Source organism: Tympanuchus pallidicinctus, unplaced genomic scaffold (genome assembly GCF_026119805.1).
Source record: "Tympanuchus pallidicinctus isolate F22 unplaced genomic scaffold, pur_lepc_1.0 scaffold29, whole genome shotgun sequence".
NCBI lineage: Eukaryota > Metazoa > Chordata > Aves > Galliformes > Phasianidae > Tympanuchus > Tympanuchus pallidicinctus.
The window spans coordinates 1,836,353-1,858,138 of NW_026294746.1; the positions used below are offsets into that span (position 1 = coordinate 1,836,353).

Sequence of the window (21,786 nt, forward strand, 5' to 3'; positions counted from 1 at the left end):
GCTGACTTTTAATAAACACTGCAGTAATGCTATAAAATGTAATCTCTGATCCTCCACATACTTTGACTTGGCAGCAGGTAAGTTAGTGCTCTGCATTTTGAAGCTCAAAGTCTCTCCAGTAAACTGGAGTTTTAATTTCTATTAGAATACAAGCTTGAGGAAGATTTGTCTGACTGTGGCAAGATGGGGAACGAGGTCACTTCTGAAGAAGCTGGAGACAAGTCTGAACATAGCAGGTAAATAATTCATGGCTTTGTTAGCAGCTCCAGTAATGACTTCCTTTGTAGTGGTGATTTGCCTTTTCAAGAGGAGGTTTGGTTAACTCAGTTACACGTTTTTTGTCAGGTGAGCCCTAGGCAATATGCATACATACAACACGTGGTTGCACCACATTCATATGGGCTTATCAGACCTCAAAAGAGCATTTATTAGCCTGGGTGGTGCTACACCAAGCAAAGCCAGCCAATGCTCTGTGATAATGTGCTGTGTTACATTCAAATCCCTCTGTACTTACAGAGCAACAGGAATTACTGGAAGAAGGGAATAATAGCAGTGTTGGATTGTAGGTTTCTGAACAGAGTTTTGTACCACTGCATACAGTCGATTAGCACAGAACTGGTGTGATGATAGCCTGGTACTACTTTGGTTTTACAAGTAGGTGGTAGAGTGAATTTATTCCTGGAGAAATAAATTTGCATGTAGCAAAGGTCATGCATGGAAAATAATTCAGTGGTTTGAATGGGGCTTTAAGTAGCTGCTTCTCTCTTCACAAATGAGAAAGCACAGTTTGGCCTGTTTGACTGCTGATCTGTGCCCTGCAGTGTCCTGACACAGGGTTGCAAGGCATGATGAAAAGCTGGAATGCTGTTTATTAACATATGTATGTGGGAAGTTGCATAGCACATATGCCTGCTGCCAGTAAATGTTGACAGTGTTACCATTATCAGCAGAGAAACTCAAAATACACCAAAGTGATTAAAAAAGCCAACAAAAAAAAAAATCACCAAATAACACCCCCACCCATCTTCTGATTTCTTCTCTCTGTATGTTTAAATAGACAAAAAAGTGAGAGCTCACTCGAGATGAACAGTTCTACACAATGTTTTAAACTAGTTTAGAATGTTCCCTTCAGTTTTAAAGTAATGTTCAGGAAAAGTAAAACCTGAAAACCATGGGTGTGATCAAGAGGCTCAGACATTTAAAACCAAAGGTATTTGGTAGAGATATTGAAGCAATAAATGTGAGTACGAACACTCAGTATTAGATACTTAAGACTAAAAATCTTGGCTTAAATGCATGTACTTAAGATTTCTGTACAGATCACCATTGCTTTTTCCTGACTTACACTGCTCACATTCACAGCATTTTGCTGGAATGAGTTAAACCAAAATGCACTCACAAATGCATAAATGATTGTGCAAACTTTGCAGAGCTTTTCAACTTCTTGTTGTGTTTTCATGCTCATCATTTATTTCAATTCAAAGGGACAGTTTGGAACATTGCCTGGACAACATTACAAGCAGTCAGGCTCTGAAGTCTGCAGATAGAATTTGCTTATTTGCTTTACCCAGGAACCTAAAAGAGCTCAGCTACATCGCCAAAGAAAAGGAACTTGTGGTCCAGAAAACCAGGTCAGTGTTGAAGGAAACAAAGGCCATCACCATAAATGCACCATCAAATACTGGGATGCTGTACCTGTTACATGTTTATAGCATGTATGGATTTGTCATGAGAGTTATGTGATGCTAACACTTGCTTGATTTGATGAATCCAATACATTCCAAGTCCCTTGTAAAGGATTACAGATAAAAATGGAAAGCTAAAACACTAATAACAATGCTAAAGAATAGAGTGCTGGTCTGGAATAATTAGACACTAACTCCTCTCTGTTATATTGGCACAGTTCTGCTGCTTCAACAATCAGTTAGAAAAATTAAATGGAAAATTCATTATAAATATTTTCTTAACTGTAATGGAAATGTTACATTGCAGTCAGTGAAGTCAGCTGCAAACTTCAAAACATGCACCTGCTATGAGCAGTTTGCTGTGCTAAGGTGCATAATCCATGAACACACAGATGCTATAATTACAAAATGAACAAGAAAGTTTAGTAAGCAGAATACTACACCAGAAAGGGAATAGACAGAGTGCTCACCCTTGTCCTGGGCTCACTGTAAAGTTCCAAAGGAGGGATCTCCAGAAAGAAACCCTTCCTCCCTGCTAGTCAGCTCTTAAATGGGTTGAGGAGAGATGCAGCCAGACTCCACCCCTTCCAGCAGCACAGGTGAATTGCCTGCACCTGTGCTCCCAGGTGATCAATCAGTTCAGCAGCTCCCATACATCAGATAAAAGGACTTTCTCTAGCAGAAGATGGATCTGTAGAGCGATAATGTTAAAAATGCTGTTTTCTTTTTCTTTGATAACATGAAGTCAGACTGAACTATGGTTACTTTTCTGGATTTTTAGAGAAAATACTCGAAATAAACATGGGCTTCTCAAGAACCTCATTGTAAAGTCTTAGAGAAAAAGCAGTGGGGAGGTGGGGTGTTTGAGGAATCCCAACAATCTTCTCCTTCAGAAGGAAAAGTTTCATGGTTGAGGGAACTTAAAATGTAAATGATGTGTTTATTTGTTTCAGAGATGAGCTGAGTGCCTGCCAGCTGCGGATCGCAACACTAGAAAAGCAGCTGGAGAACGTAGACATTGAGACAGAGGAGGAGAAGGAGGCTGGCAATGTGTAGGTAGAGAATATTTCTGGGTGCCAAAGATACAGGCATCCACTGTGTTTATCTGGGTGTAATAAATGCGTTTGCTTTTTTCACCTTGCTGTGTTGTTGACAGTGAGCAGAATTTTTCAGCACACGCATTGAAGATGTTCAAAGGTCAATGAAACCCAATGGAGTTACATCTTAGCTGAGAACAGCCATAGCTTGGAAGGCTGTTCTGACAGGAGTGCTGTTCTGCGTGCTCAGAGCAAAGCTCTCGTTTCTGTCTTGGTGAATGCTAACGCTGCAGTTGCTTTTCACGTGGTTTGGGATTTTCAGCAACAGCTTTTCCCCTTGAAATAAATAATGGTTTGTTAGCATGGACACCCCTGACCTCTGTGCTTTCAGGCCTGGGGTTCTGTCAGTTAAATCAGAGTGCAGAAGGAGGTGGAGACTTAGGAATGGATAGGAAAGAGGCATATTTCTAAAGGAGCATCCAGCAACAACAAGTTATTAGTCAGCCTAGCTCACTGCTGTCAGTTATGTTTATCAGTCCCCCAGTAAATTCTGTTCATTATGATCAACCAACGCCGGTGTGCCATGTCAGTTTTGGAGGTGATGCTTTTTTCCTAACAATTACAACCAGGATTTATATGTATGCTTTTTTTTTTTAATTAATTGTTTTATGTTGTGAAATGCACCAATGCCTTTCAGGAGCAGCTCTGCATGCAGGAGCTGTTCTGAAACACTTGTGAGGAAGTGGGAGGCAATTTACTGTACTCCTCACATTTGGTTTAAATAGAAAGAAGTGGGTGGCTTGTGTACCAGGAGCCAATGCATTGTGAACAAACTTTGCAGCTGCATTTTATGACCTGTGTTATTCTTCGATAAGAAGAATCTTGGTGCATCAGCAGATGACAGAATAACCCAGGTGGGTTAATTGCCAAAGTAGAATAACTGATTAAACAAAAATGAGTTTAATGCTAATCAGAGTTCTGTGGCAGGTATTAGACTCCCTGTTCAGGATCTTAGAGAGACTCTTATTAAGAAAAACCAACAAAGACAGAAAGGCATTGTGTGAGGTTTTTATACTTATGACAAGTCAAATTGTGAGGTCTAGAAATGTGGAAAATAGCAATTTTCACAGTCTATTATATTTAGCAAATTAATAGTGAAGACTTGATAAGTTCCTGGCTTACAAAGCTCAATCTTTATCACTTTATAGCAATAATGAAAATACTGTCTGCCACAAGCAGTATTGAAGCCTTACAAAAATTGTGAAATCCAAGTAATAACTTCAGGTAGAAGATCCACTTCCAATGTTCGCTTCCAAAGATGGAATTTATGTTGAATAAATTCCATCTGTTGTCTATTGATTCTGCAGTGTGCTGTGCAGTCATTTTCCTGGGTAGAGAAGCCCAAGGAAAATAAAGAGCTGCGCTGTTACACTGCTGCTGTAGCCAAAGTGCACGGGGTATCGTAGTGCCATTCTAAAGGTGAAATCAATGCAGGTCCTCTAGGTTTGCTTATACTTACTAATGCTTCTTTTATCAGTGTAAGAAATAATCACTTGGAGCCACCTGCCAGTGCTTTGAAAGCAAACACTCCTGTGTAAGTATTGACAACTTTGTAGCAGTTCATAGAAAGCTGCACTGCTGACCAACAAACGGACACTTAGGGAGCTGAATAAGAGAGTCTGTATAAATTGATGTCATTCTAACACATAACTCTCACCCCCCAAACTATTATTTATTGTTGCTGACTTTGTTTGGAAGGAGTTTTCGATTTTTTTTAACATTAATTAGTTCCAATTTCTTTCTAATTGTCTCTTTTTTATGTACCAGCCCAGCCGTGTTCCGCCTACAGGCAATGCATAGGCGACTGTGCACTGAGCTGGAGGGTGAGAAGAATTTGGAGCTGAAAATTGCTTTGACACTGAAAGAAAACATGTAAGTGATGGAATGAGAAAACTGTGTGATGGGAGTCAGTCTGTATTATTTTCTTCCTGTGCTGTTTAATGGATCCCAAAGTTAATCTCTGCGGAAACCGTTAGTAAATATTGAACTACATAATTTGAGGACTGCTATGGTTTACTGCAAAGCAAAGGATCTTGAGAGTAACTTTTAGCCTCAACAATTAATTGCTTGGGAAATTGGTTGCTGTGGCTCAGATCCTGAGTTAATTTTGCACCAATAAATGAAATTTAAATCCCAGTTTAATTGGAAAATAGGATGGACTAGAGTAGATCCATCTACAATAGCAATGAATAAGCATAAATACTTCTAATTTATGCCTCAGTTGTGAAAGCAACTCATACTTTGTTTTAAAGGCTTGAGATGTGGCAGATAGAAACCCAGCAGGGAAAATATGAAATCCTCCACAAACAACTTCAAAAAGATGAGGAGGAGCTAGAGATGCAATACCAGGACCAAGCAGAAGTGCGGATTCGGAAGGAAAAAATAGCAGCACTGAAAGCAGAAGAAAATCAGCTGTCTTTAAAAAAGTAAGTGGGGCTCTGTTTCCTTTCCCTCTGTCACTTGTAGCCAATTCATTATTTCCTGTGTTGAGAAGATTAGCTAATGGAAGTAATCATGGCATTGTATTTCCGAGCTGGATTTTGGCTCTGAAATATTTGTGTGAGGAAATAGAATTAAAGTAAGAATTTCCCCCAGTCTTGTCACTGTTCAGATGAGGATTTCTGACATGATTAACTTGCTAAAGACAAAAACTGTGAATGCTTTTTGTCTAAGGAATTTAAATGTATCAGGTCAGACTAAGTGCACGTGTCTGCATTGCTGCTGGGTGCCAGGACATTCTTAGGATCTTCTCATTGAAACTTGGAGAGAAAAAGGATCCCAGGTTATCAGTTTGTAGCTTTTGTGAAGACAAGAGACTGTACAGGGGGGGAGAAAATACTGTCCCCATTTCAAGACATACAGATACACTCCCTCCCCACCATTCGATATCATTTCCTTAGTTAAACCACAGATAATCATTTCCTTAGTGCTGTTGGCTTGCCTGTCTTTCACAGAAAAGAAGAGAAAGCCCAGAAAGGATACGAAAAAAGGCGTAAAAAAATGCTTGAAGATGCCAAAAGGAACCACAAAAAAGCAGTCTACTTCCTGAGAAAAAGCATGGCAAGGTAATCATTAGCTCCTGTTTTATTTCCCAGCACTGTACATTCTCAGTATGCAGTGCTCTATTCTGTACTCTTTGAAAAGTAATCATTTTTCTGCTAGATTATGTCCTGGTATTGCACTTGGAAATCTGCTACAATGCCAATGCTCTGAAGCTCTCAAATCTTACTTGGCACAAAAGTGCATGAAAAAAGAAAATCCACCTCCTGTCTTCAGATTCCTTGCAGCTGAAGGGACCATTCTTTGATGGGCTGCACGGAGCTCTGACCACGTGTAGGCACTGATAGTCCTTTACAGCTCTTCCCTATATGTGTGAGACAGCACAGCTGAATTCCAGGTTGGAAACTGGCCTTTCTGCATTACCTCTGAGATGCAGTAAAACAGCCTTCTTGCTGTCTGGTGACAGTGACTCAAGAGGGCATTTCTGTGTGCTCCTGTTTCTTATGGTGGGTGGTAAAATGAGTATTGCCTTCCTAACTCCATGTTCATACAATTACTGTGATATTAAATTATTTTGTTACTCAAGGAACTGAGCATTTGTTACTTTTACTTGTATGTTAGGACTTAATTGAAAAAGTGATTGAAATAATTGTACTGCTTTTATGGTGTTTTATGTTTTTCCTTAGATAACATGTACAAACTTAACAGTAATTAAGATTAACAAACTGAACCAAATCAGTTGATCTTTTTTGCTCAGTATCTTACTGGCTTTTTTTTTCAGTTCACCACTATATTAACTGGGATACTCACAGACTTGATTCATGCTCAAACATATTTCAAGGTTTTGAATTTCTGGCGTTTGTTTTCAGTGTGGTTTGCTTGTCTCAAGTTCAATATGTCATTGTCTAGATATCAATTTCATGATCAACATCTGAATTCTTACTTTGTTTTAGCAACTAGACAAATAATGTGAAATGCATTTCTGAGTTCAAAACATACAAAAGAAAGTTGTTGAGCAAACTGGTTGGAAGCTGTGGGCACACATGTAATCAGAGGTACTGTATGTAGAAGTTCTACCTCAGTTCTACCTCATCCACCCAGTATTATTGTGAACAGAGACACGCAGGAGATGTTAGGTGACTTTACACAATTACTGTTTGTCTGGTTAAACATTCTAATACTAAAAGCTTTCCAGGATATAAGCTGAAAGATTTCACTGTGCTTGCAGAATTCATGAGAAGAATGCAAAGGAAGAAGCGAAAACTCAGGAGCATATGGAGAGAAGGATACAAGCTGTGCTCTCCCTGAAAAACAGCATAACTTCCAATAGGGTACTGCTGCTGTGGCTGAGCTGGGGAATGAAGAAATTGACTTGTTAGATTGCTACTGCTAGCTTTTAGTGAAAGTAATTCCAGTTTTCACTGCAGAATGGGTGTGTGATGCTGCCATTCCGTAGAGCAAATCTCTTTTTAAATGGAGGAGAATCTAACTACAGGACATAATGGTATTAGATTTGTATGGACAGATTTTTGACACTTCTCCTTAAGGAGCTTTTTGTGCACATTCTAGCTGCTATGGCATGGTAGCTTTCTTGAAAGCAGTGCACACTACAAGCAATCCTCCAAAAATATGGCTGAAGTATTTCCAGTTATTTAGATGTCAAAATGAGAAATACTTCATGTGGAGAAAACACATAGAAAAAAGCAGTTACTTAAGTGTCTACATAATGTAAAGTAAGAATTTCTGAGGTAAGCTACTTCCCTCATCCGTTTGTGTTCTGTAGAATATGAGGAAATGATTTTAATTTAATACTGATCTGATGAGAGCTGTAAATATTCTGTAAACATTGCTTCACTGAAGAATATTTTGGAGAAAAACTAGAAGGGGAAAGAATTAGTGCTGATTGTCAGAGCTTCCGGCATCTCCAGCACACACAAACTACTGACAACTTGCTTGACTGTTGTGTATATTAAAGACAGTGAGCTGTATTTCAGGTAAAGCTACCACAAATTAGATAAGGAGACCAGAGTCCCTCTTCCATTTTCTTTAATGCATGAATCAAATACGAAGCTGTGGTTTGTTTGGCTCCATAGGAAAAACTCCAGGCTCTCCAGGCTTGGAACCAAGCAGTGGTCTCTGAGGCAAAGAAACAGGAGATGACAATGAGGGAGGCTATCCTGGCAGAAGGAGGCAATGTTGCCAAGGAAATTTTACTCCATAAACGTCTGCTGCAGCATGAAAAGGAGAAAGAGTAAGTATTTGTTTTTATATTGTGCTCTCATTGCTCACTGGTGTTCATGCAGGAGTATTTTGGATCTCTTCATTGGATTCCAAAAGCATAACATATATGGTGCTGTCTCAAGAGAGTGACCTCATTCTTATACTCTGGAAGTGTGAAATTCATACAGCCAGTTTTAAGTGACTTGAAATTCTAGCTTATGTATTATTCAGAGAACCAAAGTTTGGAGCCTGTGTTCTGATTTCAGCAAGGAGGATAAACCACCCCAGGAGGGCAATTCAGTAAACCTAAACCTAATGCTTGAAGTAGCAGCGCTCCTGCATTTCCTCAGCACTCTCTGTGCAGTGCAGTTACAGCAGCAACAGTGCAGTCTCCTTCCTGCTGCTTTGATATGGACAGAGGTGTGCCTGTATCTCTACTCTGGTGCAGAGTTAATTATTGTTTCTAACCACGTACGAAGATGAATCTGAGTCAAGGTGTTAAATGGAAGGCGGTTGAGGTATGAGTTTCTGCATGCTGGCTCTTCTAACCTATAGCGAATATTAAAAGAGTTGATAAGCAAAGGTTCAATCAGTTTTGATAAATAAGGCTTCACCCTTGATAGCTGCATAATACAGCTATCACTGACAGCATTCTAAAAATCCCATTAATAGAATAACTAGTTGGTAGAGATCTGCAGGAAATATCTAACTTTTAGAAGTTGACCCTTTTTGCCTCTTTCTTTCTCCTTGCTTGCCTTCTCCCTCTCACTGTTTCCCTTTGCAGGCACAAGGGAGGCAGTTTGTTAGTCTTAATGTTAGCTGGGACACGACTGCACTTTCACAGCAGTTCTTTTCTAATTTCAGTACCGCTCCACCAGGCGCCTGAGGAACTGCTGAATTACCCCCCAGGGCTCTACCTTTCTCCCTTTATATGAAGGGATACTCTCTGTTTTCTCAGAGCACATTTTAGCCTGAATAAATCTTTATGAATTGCCTGCAAAAAAATTAACTCTTTAGTCATTAAAGCCTCTAACTTAATTTGTACATTGCCTATGAGTAGAATTACCTTTCATGTTCATTACGTGTGGCCTTACCTTTAATCCTTTTTTGCTTTATTACAACCTACTTGATTTCAGATAGCCAACTGTCATCAACTTCTAAAACACTCAAATGGAATATGTTTAGTCTAAATATACTTGCCCTCTGAATCCCATTGTGTCTTGACACAAATTACTGCTGCTCCCAATTTGAAGACTTGACGTTGAGCTTAAAGGCTCAAAAAATGAACTGTAATGTTATTAATGAACAACTTGGTTTAACGTTTCTTATAACATCTCCTTACAGAGCTTTTAGAGAACAGCAAAAATCAAGAAAAATTGAGATCGTATCTAAAATTCTGCAAGAAAAAGCTTCCATTTTCAAGCAGAAAAATCAGCAGTCCTGTACTGAGGCAATTAAGAGTGGTGGTAAATGTACAGATTCTTTACTGTGGAGAAAGAAAACATGGCGCTACATTGAGAAGACCTGCAAACATCCAGCTGGGGCACCACAGGTAAACAAACAGAAACATCTCTAGGTTTATTTTCTACTGAAGCTGTAGGAAAGTGAATTTTGGCTGTACCTCTGAACAGCACGGGCTGCAGCCAAACACCAGATAGTGCAGCTAGTGGAGAGTCACACCTCCATCAGCCCGTCAGATCTCTTGATGACCATTAGTCTCCCTATTTTTGATGGTTGGTACTTTCATTCAGGACAGTTGCTGCTTGGTATGGATGTTTTTTTGTTTCCATTTGTATTTTTAAGGGTATTTGTAAGAAGTGTACATTGTAATGTACATTGTAAGACACATGAATCACAACTGACCCCAAGAGCACTAAAATTACCTTCACCCCCAAGTAAGGATTCGGATCAGACTGTCAGCACAAGAGAAATGTTTTCAACATATCAGAATGGAGACCACAGTGTTTTCATGACAACAGATTTGTTTGGGTTTCTTTCATGTATTTGTTTTGTTTTAATTGATCTGCACAATATTACAGGCAGTACTTGCCTGGAAAGCAGAGGTGGGATGAACTGAATCCCTTGAGGAAGCCTGTGTCTGCCTGCAATCCTTAGGTATTTAAAGAAAGGGAGAGAAGGTTTGTGCAAATAGTCATAACATAACAAAGCAAGAAAGTCCTTGGTCATCATGCAGTAGATATAACAAAAAAATGTACAAAACCCAAAAATGTACACAGTCACTATTCACAAGCCCACCCTCCTATGGAGTACAGTTATCATCCTATAGATGCTCATTACTGCAATATTGTCTGAGTTGTCATTTGAAGAAGGGATTGGCTTAAGCTGTCATCTTCAGCCTTGCAGCTTTATAGACCAGTCACTCTGTATTAAAAGATATCCTTGGAAACTGTTAACTGCTCATGCATCTGCCCTCCAGTAATTTCAAATTTCCAAATTTATTTTCTCTCACAGAAGTCGTGGTGCTCTCCATCAGTTTGTTCCCCAGCTGGTGAGAGAACTGCTTCTGTAGGAAAGTGTTCTGAAAAAGTCCCCCACGATGTGCTCTGTGAAAGTGATGAGGATGAGGAGGAGAGGGACGAGATCCCAGCAGAACCAGAGCTCCCAGGACTATTGAATCAGGAATGTGACTTGCACAAGGTAAAATCTGTGATGATTCCTCTTAAAAATAGGAAAAAAAAAAAAAAAAAAAAAAAAAAAGATGTGGATATGTGTATTTGTCCTATTGTTACATTGAAGTCTATAATGTTCTGGAATTATTCATGGAAGTCTCTAAATGGATTAGAAAAGTTTCGGTTCCCTCTCTAGTAGTTGTACGTATCTGAAGAAATGACACTGGCAGGTGCTGTTCTGTGAATGCAGCTTAAAATCACCAATTATCTATTCTGCAGTTAACATGTCATTACTGCATAGATACAGAGATTCAGATGTGAGAATATCAGAGGGTAATTGTTGTTTGACTCTGTCATCAGTGTTTTCTCTTCAGGAGAAAACAAAACTTCAATTGTAGTTTGGAGATATGTGCAGACACATCGCATCGTGTTCACTTGTTTGTTGGAGTTAAAAACACAAAACCCTGAGAAAGCTGAACATGACTTTTTGTTGTGTTGGAAACACAGATTGCTTTATGTGGATTGCTTTATTTTGTCCCAAACTAGACACAGTGAAGCATAATTTTTATCAAATATTCTGTAATCTGTAAAGAAGTAAATAGTGCCTAGGAATTGTATGGCTAAGATCGTGCACACTATTCCAAAGCATGCTCCCATACTCTACTTTTTTCAGATGTAGGCCTTTAAAAGCAGACTTGAGAATCAGTCAGAAAGCAGTGTGTCAGTAAATATCATGTGCTGTATGAAAGAAGCACTGGACCATAACAAATGTTAGTGAAGTTAGCTGATTTTCTCTAAATGGTTGCTCAAGAAGTGGAATATAACCCCTTCACTGCCATTAAAACAGAATCTTCTAATGCTGGATGTTGTAGGCTAGAGAACAAACTGATTTGTTCACATAGAAGTTGGGAGGCTGAGTTTAATCTGGAGAATAATGAAGGTTGGCCAGAGACTGAGATTCTATTCTATATCCGTAGGCATTTCTACTTTGTTCTGGAGATCCTGTGATCACAGTGATTTACTGCCACCATGTTTTTTATTGATGTTCCCTGTTAGATATCCAAAGAGGAAATGGATACAAAGCATCTGGCTACAAGGACAACGAAAACAGAGATTTTACAGGAAAAGAAGGAGGAATTCCAAACTAGAATTTTTCATAAGGGAACAGTGTCTGGTCATGAACAGCAAGGACGAACTTTCTATACTAAACCAAGTTGTGTTCATTTCAAGGTTAGTGGTCACTGCACACAGATCTGTAAAGATGATGGATGTTTCTGCTAGACTCATATACTGATGTCTTGATCAAAATGCTGTGGCACAGAAAAGATCCTTGTTGGCTGCTGTGGGTTAGCACTAACAGACAGCTAAGGGCCACAGAACCCCTCACTCACTCTCTGCTCCCAAGTAGCAGGAGAGGAGGAAAATTTTCAGTAAAGATTCCAGCCTGCAAATGACTATAATATTATACTTACATTAGGAAGAAAGTGAGCTTATCAGTTTATCCCTGCGTTGTAATTAACAAGCACACTGTCAGAAAGTACACTGCTGTGCCAAAACTGCTTGTTCTGTCGTTACTTGTGTAAATGTTGCTTCCTGTAATTGACACCTCCTGATATGTTTGGTATTTCAAGGATTTCGATGTTGGTAAAATCTACAAAAAGAAGATAGTTTTGATAAATGCATCCTACAGCATTAACTGCTGCAAACCAGTGGGAATCAGTGAATGGCTGAAGGACTTCATCAGCATTCAGTATGTAAAACTATCTGTAGATGAGTTTCTTGCTTTACATTTGTATCAGAACAGGAGACATAACTCAGTTCTATAGTAAAACTAAACAATTTTCATTAGATACATCTGAACTATTGTATTGCATTCTTTTATAATGAGGAAAGAAAATGTCTTAGAGCAGAAAAGAAACTTGAAGGCTGAGCTGCACATCATTGGTTTATGTAGTGGTGTAGCAAGGGCCCAGTCCCTAGTATGGGAAAAGCAGCGTGCACACAGTGCCAGTGCTTCTTTGAGGTATTGCTGGAAATAGGAGCTATTCCTTCAGGCCCTTCTTAGGAGAAACTGCCAGTGACCTGCTCTGAAGCTCAGTGTACTGAAGCTCATTTGCCTACTTGCATTCTGAGCTCGTGTTTTCTGAAAAGTATTTCCTTCTCCATTTCAGTTTGAAAATGTTTCATCTTTGTTGATTTTTAATTCTGTTTTGATAAAACTGTGATTAATGCACATGTTCTGTGTTACAGTGGGGCCCGGCTTCCTAGGTATCCCCCTGGCTAATAACATTCAGTTGTGTATTTTGTCTAGCCTGTTTTTGTCAGGCAGAATAGGGCTCTAGTTGTGCCTCAGTAATTTCATTTGGAGTGCAGCTGTGAGACTTCTTGTCTTCTGATGGGCATTTTGTTTGCATCACAGACACCATGAAATGAGGCATTGAAGTGACTGGCATTTTCTATTCAAGATGATTTTGATACAGCCTGCAGCAAGCAGCACGTTCTCTGATCACTTGCAGCAACCTTCTTTTTTCCTCTTTGTTTCTATTTGGATAGTGGGATGTTACAGATCCATGGTTAAAACTGACAATGGCAGACTGCTTCCCAGGTGTTAGAACAGGTGATCGGTCCGCTCCATTTTAACCATGTTATTGAGCCACAGCTCCACCAGTTGCCTTGTTTGTGAACACGAATTCTATCCTTTTCTTACAAGACTTTCTGAATAAAACCTCAACAAATCAATCTTTGTTGTTTTACAGTTGCACCGGGGTTCTGTGGCTTTTCCTTAATCTGTCCCTCATTCTGACTTTCCAGATAAATAAATTAAGCTAAATGGAAAAATATATAAATATTCTTTGCTGTTCCTACCAGAATCAGAACAGGGGGTTTCATACATTCACACGTCTTTAACTGGGAGTTTTATGCTGCTTCTCTACACAGGTTTGACCCGCCTGGTAAAATGTCTGCTGGAATGTCCTGTGAAGTGGGGGTAACCTTTAAGCCTGTGGTAAGTGCACCTCAGTGGTAACTTTGTCAAATAGGCTGAATCTTTGCCAATGACATGGCTGGGGGGATTGTGTTTGTTTTTTAGGTAAATGAAAATCTGGAAGGAGAAGTCATGTTTATGGCCCAAACAGGATCCTTCTCAGTTCCACTGAAATGTACAGCCAAGACGTGCATTGTAAGTGACTGTTTAAAGTCAGAGTAACAGCAGAAAATGCAAGACAGCATAAACGTTATTGCAAATATTTACCAAGAGGTAGGCAGGAGAGCGCCCACAGCTGGCAATTATTGGACACTGTCTTTGAATTGAGAACTTAAAAGTCCTGTTCTTGAAAAAGTGCACACTCATTTGATGGACATCACTGACTATCTAGGACAGTAGTAATTATTGGTTTCTCTTCTCACAGCTGGCACTAGATAAAGTGCTTGTTGACTTTGGCACTCAAGTGGTGGGAGAGACAATTTCACAAACTGTCAGCCTGACAAACACTGGAGCTTTGGGAACAAGATTCAAGGTTCAGACATCAGCAGGTGACAGCAGTAGATGTGGAGCAACAGCAGGATCTTCTACTACCAGAACAGTAGGTTCAACAGCATCACCCTAAATTAATCAATCCCATTTATAACGTGAAACAGTTACAAGAAAACACATCTCATTTGCAGCTCCTTGATGAAGTTGGAGCTGGATACAAGCTCAGTGATCAATCAAAGTGATCAGATCAGTAGAAATTACTTTTTCCCAAATATTTTTATTAGGTTACTCAACCATACAGTAACTCTGCTCCTGAGAGGAAAGATAACAATAGTTCCGTAACATCTGTGCTTGAAAAGAAAGAACAAATTTGTCCTGATGGTAGTGAAAAACCAACCTGCTGTGTAGCCCAGGTGGAGCAGCAGAGGACTGAGACAAGTTCTACAGGTGAGCTGATTCTGAGAAACTGCAAGTGCAAGCTTCCCAGACTTAACCAAATTAAGTAGTTCATCATGCTAGTAGCAGTGTTACATCTCTTTGTATGCTGCCTCAACTCCAAGTCCTCCAGAGCTCAAAAAAAAAAAAAGACTAAAAATAATGTACTGGCACCATTATATCAAAATCAACAGAGAATCTTGATCCTCATAAGTGATCAACAATTCAGCTTCAGAAGAATAGAGAAACCAACTAGCTTACAGAGACTGCAAAAATGTTATCATTTTTGTCTCAGCAACCAAATTCCCACCCCTCAAAAGAGAAATCCACATGACAGGTTTATTTTTATAGTCTTTAATTCTAGTAACAAGAAAACAGAAAGATGAACCTCACAAGGCTTCCTTCTCATTCCTAGTGTTTACTGTGTACTTTAAAAGATCCAATACTGTAGAAGAAACACTTCTTCAAAATACGTGTTGAATATTCTTGTGTATATCGATCATTTCCATGGCAGGAAACCAAACGTTCTGGACAAGGTGGTGGGTTCTTTTTTTTCCCCTGGAATCTCTGGAGTGAAAGTGATTAATGGAATCACTGTACCTGCCTCCATAGAATTACTTATCTCTAAATCTGTTTACAGACCAGAGAGGTCGTGGAGTTACCTCCTCTGGAGCTATTGAAAACCTGCATGCTCACAGCGCTGTGTGATGAGCAGGGGGATTTAGGTCACATCATCTCCAGAGGTCTCTTCCACCCTCAGCCATTTTCAGGCTTTTTTTTTGCTTGCTGCTCTTTTTGATGCACACATCCAGCATTTTGTGGGTCTGTTAGTGTTGTTTTTTTCTTTCAGAACAACTTGCTCAAGATGCATTCAATCTCAGTTCAGATAAAGACACAAACAATGCACATCATTTAACGGAACGCTCACCTGAAGAAACACCAATTGAAATTATGCTGGGAAAGGTAATGAATGCCCTGAAATACTACAAGATTTTCAGTAGTCTAAGCCGCCTACATCAAGTGAATTGCTTTCACTCTGCTGGCAAATGTTGAAGTACATAATCAGTTTCAACCCTAGTGGAATCCACTGTTTTTACAGTTAATCAAAGAACCATAGAATGTCTTGGGCTGGAAAGCATCTCAAAGATCATCTAGTTCCACCAGCACTGCTGTGGGCAGGGTTGCCAACCACTACATCAGCCTAACGTCAGGCTGCCCAGGGCCCATCCAACCTGGGCAGCCTGTTCCAGCACCTCACCACTCTTTGAGTGAAAAATTTCTCCAGCATCTAATCTAAATCTCCTCTCTTTTAGTTTAAAACCATTTAGTTTATGTCCTTAAAATGAAATATATATTTGCCTCTTCCTTCAGTCCATAAAGGGTCTGTGAGCTGGAGGAGACTTGCATTTCTCACAATTTCACTTTCCTTTTTGTCAGATTGATTATTCTCCTGTCATTCCTTTTTTTATGCAACATCTAGTGACAACACGAAAGGCAGGGCAGGAAGAATGTGCCACATTAAATAATGCAGAGATAAGAGTTCAGAGAGTAGTTCTTAGTATTTATGGCTTCTACCTGTGTGTGAAAGAGCACTGAATTCAGTGGTGCAGATCTTTGAATGGTAGCACAAAGCATCTTCTTGGTGTATTTGTTACACCAATATGAATTATTCACCAGTATGATGGAAACTCTTTGGTAAAATACGTAATCTACCTGTCAGAAAAGTCTTGCAGTAAAAAGGAACTCTCTCAATAAGATTCTGACCATGTCTGCCTGTGAAACCACACCATCCCAAGCTTTTTCCCCCAAAACAAACCTTGTAAAGACCACTCATCCATTTTTCCCTGTCATAGTTCATTCAGTCTAGTGAGAAATTAGGCATAGTGGTGTGCTTGTACACTATGAGCACATACAGCTTCACTTCCATACATTTTTGTAGCCAACCACACTAAGAGAGGTTCTGATTAAAAATGTGTTACTTCCTGTTTAGGTTACTGAAGGTGAAATTGGACCCTTCAGCTCAGTCAAACTTCAGGTTATATTTATGCCATCCATCCCTGGGGACGTACGGGCAGAGTTTGTGATTGTGTTTGACAACACAGACTGCAAACCAGTGAGTGATTTTGTGTAAGACTTGCTTCAAAGACTGTTGAAACTCTCCTTCTGCTTCTACCAAGAATTACAAGAGCGCAAATCCTGCACTAAAAGCAGGAGAAATGGGCAGAGGACAAATAGGTTTACAGACATAAGAAATAACAATGAGGTAACCTATGATAAACAGTAAGAAGCCTTGTAAATCAGGGCCCTTCTTTCTGATGGACTGTGGTTGTTAAACCTGTAGATTCTCTCATATCACAGCTGTTTATCAGACACCCTGCTGGAAAACATCTATTGTCCTGTATATAAACCTGAAATTCTTTTCTTCTGTTCCCAACCCATGCAGTTTATTTTCTTTCTGATATATCAGCACTGGAATTATTTAGCACGAAGTAGTGAAACTGATGTGTGAAGGCTGGGACAGATGACAACTTCAGTTACCATTTCAGCAGACTTTAATTCTGCATTTCATTGGAAGCCAAATTCTGCCTGGGAACACTTCACAGAAGCTTGCCAAAAATAAAAAAATTAAAAAAAAAAAAGAAAAAAAGAAAAAGGAAGAAAAAGGAAGAAAATCTTCCAAGCTCAGTAGGCCAGTCTTGGCTCTCCCCACAGTCTACAGATGGAATAGTCTACAAAAGAAACTGCAGATGCATACTGCACATTCCTGTGGGTACCCTTTCTTTCAGCTCTGGCAGGGAAGGATCATTTTTGTCCAAATCTGAGCTATGTAGCTGCTGAAATTTAGACTCGAGGTCATTATGTGGAATATAGCACCACACTGCCCTTTTGTATAAACATGCTGCAGTCTCCTGGCTTTCTGAATGCTTGCACATTCACTTAACTCTTCAACTACTTATTTCCAATTTCTTGGGCAGCACATTATTCCTTCACATTCTCTGGAAAGGAGTCCAAACTAAAAGATAATTCATTTCTGTTCTGGTACACAGTAAGATCTAGGTTTTATTTTATAAATTCTATAGCTTTGTTTAATTAAGGTACCTTTAACAAGTACATATTTTAGCTGTAGGTTATAGCTGTTTAGATCAGAAACAATTTGAGACTAACAAAAATAAGTATACTCTTGGTTTGTATTAACAGCTGTACTTCAGTGCCATTGGAGTCTCTATTGACGTGCCAGTTTGGGTGCCCAATCCCAACATTGATTTAAAAATCTGTATGTATGACAGACTTTACCAGGACTGCGTTGTCATCCAGAGCAGGTGAGCTGCCTTCCACAGCTGACTGATGAGATCTTAAGTCACCAGGCGATACCTCGGGGTCTGTTGTACCAGAGACATCTGGGTATCACAGCAGGCTGAAGAACAGTTTTGCTCTTTTTATTTTGCCTTGGTGTTCCAGTAGGACATCCTGATTACAAGCCTTCCCAGTTTACACTACTGTGGAAATTAGACTTGGGTATGCTGCTATCCTGGATTCCCAAGAGCAGCAATAGTTGTGAAGTGTATGAGTTAATACACACCTTCTAACGTTCTATTATGTGAACTCTTACTCTACTAATTGCCTTCAGGTCTACCTTGGATATCTTTACCTAATGCAAACATTATGAAACACTTAGCATTCCTATTTCACCAATCTGCATATCTTAGATTCTATTTAAACAAGATTGGGGTGGTTTTGTGGGAGGGTGGGGGAGACTGGTTCTGGAGAAGGCAACCATTCTAAACCTCTTACCAGAACTACAGACTGCACAGATTCTTCACAGTTGGAAAGAAATGAGTAAAGCTGTTATCTCAAAAATTCAGCCTACAGATATGAGAAGCACAAGTTATGTAAGGGGTTTTACTTGGTGAAGATAACCCAGGGATAAAAGTTACAAGCATAGAAGAAAAATAACTATCCTAATGAAAACTAAAGATTTCAAAGGGCTCCAAATATAGAAGCTGTCAAATTGCTTAGGCCAAAATTTCTTAACTGAGAAAACTTTATCAACTTCCCCTAAATTATAAGCACTTCATATGTATTATGCTGTCTTTAGCACCTTGGCAAATCAAGTTTTCAATTTATCACCCCCACCTCCTTTGTTAGGAAAAATTGTCTCTGTTACACAGTCACCAGTGCTGAAATTTCAAGTATCACACGCGCAAGAATGTTCTGTCTCAAAATCTGCCAAAGTAAATAAATGGAATCATTCCGTTAGATGCAGTGCCTGGCAGATCTCTTCCTCCACTGGCCACTACGGTTTTTCTGTTGCTTGTATCAGAAAGTTTTCAAGTTAGGTAAATAGCTCTGGTACTTGAGCTCTCCCAGCCAGCTCTGTAGCATTACTAAATATTAACTTTTTTCTTTCTGGTCACATAGAATACAGTGATTGGGAAGCATAGATGTGCAGCATAAAGGGTGAAAGCATTTCACCAGAATCCTCTCAGATATAAATCACTTTGACAAGTAATTTCACTGGCAAGTTATAATCTGCACTGACTTAAAGAACTACTATGTAGTTCTCTTAGATTGTCAACAGTCAGCAATCCTTCCAAGCTCCCAGCACCTCACGCTGCAATTGTTGATTTAGAGCAGGCCATCTGGACTGACAGCTTGTAAACCAGTCCAAGAGAAGGAAAAAGACGAGAGAAATGTTTGTAAATTGATTGGCAATTCTACACGCAGGCATAAAATTCCAAAGCAGGGTATGGTTTGTGGCTATCACCCTATTGCAGTGTGGCCAGAATTCAGAAAACAGGGAGATGCTCACACGGTGTTTAGATATTCTTGGCCCCACGCAGCAGTTGCTGGTCTTCATTTTTCTGCTTCTCAGACAGAAGGCAGAGTAAGTTTTTCATTGCTACATTCTGCCTGCTGCCAGTCGTTACTGAACAGAGTTCCTGCCTCACCAGAGGACTGTGCCTTCTCCTTGAGCAGGCTCTGCGCTGCAGTCAGCACCAGTCAGATGCCTCAAACACTGCACGAGTCATTTCTACTGGTTCAGATAGAGAGGATGTATTTTAGCAGCAAATAATTAGCTGGTATTTCACAATAATTTGGCTTTGACTTTCCACTGACCTGACTTATCACTGCGCTGCACTTTGATAATTATGTTCCAATCAGCTGTGTACATTTGCCTGAAATACAGCTGGGTTTACTTACAGTAATTCCAAAATCTTGTTTTCTATACTTAACTTAAAAGAATGCAAGTGTGTGATTTTGCTGTAGCAGTTTCAGTTGCCCTTCATTTTCAAAGGAAGCTTGCAATAGTTATAATTGTAATGTAGAGCAGAGATGCAAGAAGGGGAGGGAGGAACAAACTGCAAGAGTAAATGTTGCCGAGATGGCAGCACCAGTAGCCCTTGATGCCACTTGAGCTCATCTGATCTGTTTGCAGAGCAAAAACTACGCTGCATTTGAAGTTTGAAGTATGCAAAGAATTGAGCAAACACATGAAGCTGCTTCCAAAAACAGGTTACATTCAACCTCGGTCATCCTTCAGTGTGCAGTTGAAGTTTCTGCCCAGGTAACCCAACAGCATTAATATTTTTGCCATTTAAATAACATCAGTAGGAGGCTGTCAGTGCAAAATCTGAGCAAATCAAGTATTTTTTCCTTCCTTCACCTGATGTCTGTAGCAGGCTGGATTTCACACTGCTGGTGTCAGCTCAGTCCTACTCTCCCTTCTCCCTCTTTAAAAGATGCCAGATGCACAAAGAGGAAATTAACTTGGATCGCATACCTACTAGGAAGTGCTTTTCCTGCAGTGACAGCAGCAGTGTCAAAATCCTAGCAGTTGCACTCCTGCTAGACTGCTTCCATTTCTGTGGGGAAGCTATTCTTACACACAAGAGAAGTTCTCTAGGCAGGTGGCTACTTCACGGATCAGTGATTAAATCATTTCTGGACAAGCACTCCTGTCTTGGTAGGTAAGGTAGGAACGGCTGGACTTCCTGTACATATCTTACCCAGGTACATTTTCCCTAAAATGTGAACACAATGATTTTGAATTTCATGTAGGAATTCATATAACATCTTCAGGGATGCTAAAAGCCTTATCCCAGCAAGTTTTGTCTTTTCTACTTCACAATATGTCTGTGTATAAACATAATTCAGTCACAGAAACAAAGAATGCCATTTTTTTCATAGTTATATATTTGGATTTTCACTGATGTGCTCAGCATCTCTGTAAATCAGACCCAATTCCAAAACGAGAGACTAAGCATTGGCATCAGAGTCCTCAGCAGGTTATTTAGCATTCAAGGAACTAGAAGTATTTACACTTCTTCCAACATATCAAATCCTATCAGGTCGCTGTAACAATAACCACTATCATGACATTCTTCCATTCCTAAATTTCAGATGCTGCAACGCACTGTTATACTTACTGAGTGGATAGAAGCATAGCTTGGATTTAGAAAATTAATCTGCCTTTTGAAAAATGAGGAAGCTTCAGAAAGGAGATTTGAAGAGATTAAGGCTTTTCTGACACACAAAATAAGTATCTGGCTGTTTCAGTATATAGATCATTTTAAAAGGCCTAACACACTGGTGAGTGTGTATGACAGAAGATGAGCTTGCTCCAAGCTGATGTTAAGTACTGAGCTAGTGACACATTTCTGTAAATGCCTGCTCATCGACTTAAGCTCAGTTTCCTCAGGAGAAAAAAGAGCTCTATTAAAAGCAACACAAGTAAAAAGAAACACTCATTCAGCGAGGCTAAGTGAGCAGATAAGATGACTGAAGGCTTGGGAAGCTCCCCCAGGTATTCCGTGCACACTGAAATGCATGGTCAGATGTTACAGTGCTCACATAACTATCTGGGTGCTAGAAGCAAAGACCTATTTTCTGCTCATTTGAAGGCAAATTCTCTAATCTGCTGACTTTCAGCATTCCCAAATACAGCATCTTCTCCTTTTTTTTTTGTATTTGGAAGTAGTCCTGCAGATGCTGGCAGTCTAAATCTGATTGGTCTCTCATGCTTTTCCTTAATGGCTTTAAAGCACGAAGATGCTGTTTTCAGAAAACGGTCCAAAGGATTTCAGTGTCTCTTCCCCAGGGCACAACAGCTACTTTAGAACTGTGTACTTATGGTGACAATTATTATGTTTTCCCCCAGGATCATTTTGTAACACGTGAATTCCTTCTGCTATTCTAATGTCCTGTGACAAAGTGGAAGCTGATACTTTATTCCTACTTTATTTTTA

General features: G+C 39.6%; 1 protein-coding gene across 5 annotated transcripts in view; it reads left to right on the plus strand.

Annotated features, from left to right (window-relative positions):
- CFAP74 (cilia and flagella associated protein 74) overlaps window positions 1-21,786 on the plus strand; it is a 35,742-nt gene that overhangs the window by 862 nt on the left and 13,094 nt on the right. For 3 of the 5 annotated variants that reach the window (XM_052691864.1, XM_052691869.1, XM_052691865.1), the window contains exons 2-21: window positions 146-236; window positions 1,485-1,631; window positions 2,639-2,737; window positions 4,550-4,654; window positions 5,035-5,208; window positions 5,737-5,847; window positions 7,011-7,113; window positions 7,876-8,033; window positions 9,347-9,554; window positions 10,475-10,660; window positions 11,689-11,862; window positions 12,264-12,382; window positions 13,570-13,636; window positions 13,721-13,810; window positions 14,040-14,213; window positions 14,389-14,551; window positions 15,390-15,502; window positions 16,530-16,652; window positions 17,738-17,859; window positions 19,977-20,105. In XM_052691864.1, the coding sequence (XP_052547824.1) occupies window positions 146-236; window positions 1,485-1,631; window positions 2,639-2,737; window positions 4,550-4,654; window positions 5,035-5,208; window positions 5,737-5,847; window positions 7,011-7,113; window positions 7,876-8,033; window positions 9,347-9,554; window positions 10,475-10,660; window positions 11,689-11,862; window positions 12,264-12,382; window positions 13,570-13,636; window positions 13,721-13,810; window positions 14,040-14,213; window positions 14,389-14,551; window positions 15,390-15,502; window positions 16,530-16,652; window positions 17,738-17,859; window positions 19,977-20,105 (2,656 nt within the window). The remainder of the gene's footprint in view (window positions 1-145; window positions 237-1,484; window positions 1,632-2,638; window positions 2,738-4,549; window positions 4,655-5,034; window positions 5,209-5,736; window positions 5,848-7,010; window positions 7,114-7,875; window positions 8,034-9,346; window positions 9,555-10,474; window positions 10,661-11,688; window positions 11,863-12,263; window positions 12,383-13,569; window positions 13,637-13,720; window positions 13,811-14,039; window positions 14,214-14,388; window positions 14,552-15,389; window positions 15,503-16,529; window positions 16,653-17,737; window positions 17,860-19,976; window positions 20,106-21,786) is intronic. The other 2 variants (XM_052691868.1, XM_052691867.1) reach the window with 2 other exon arrangements.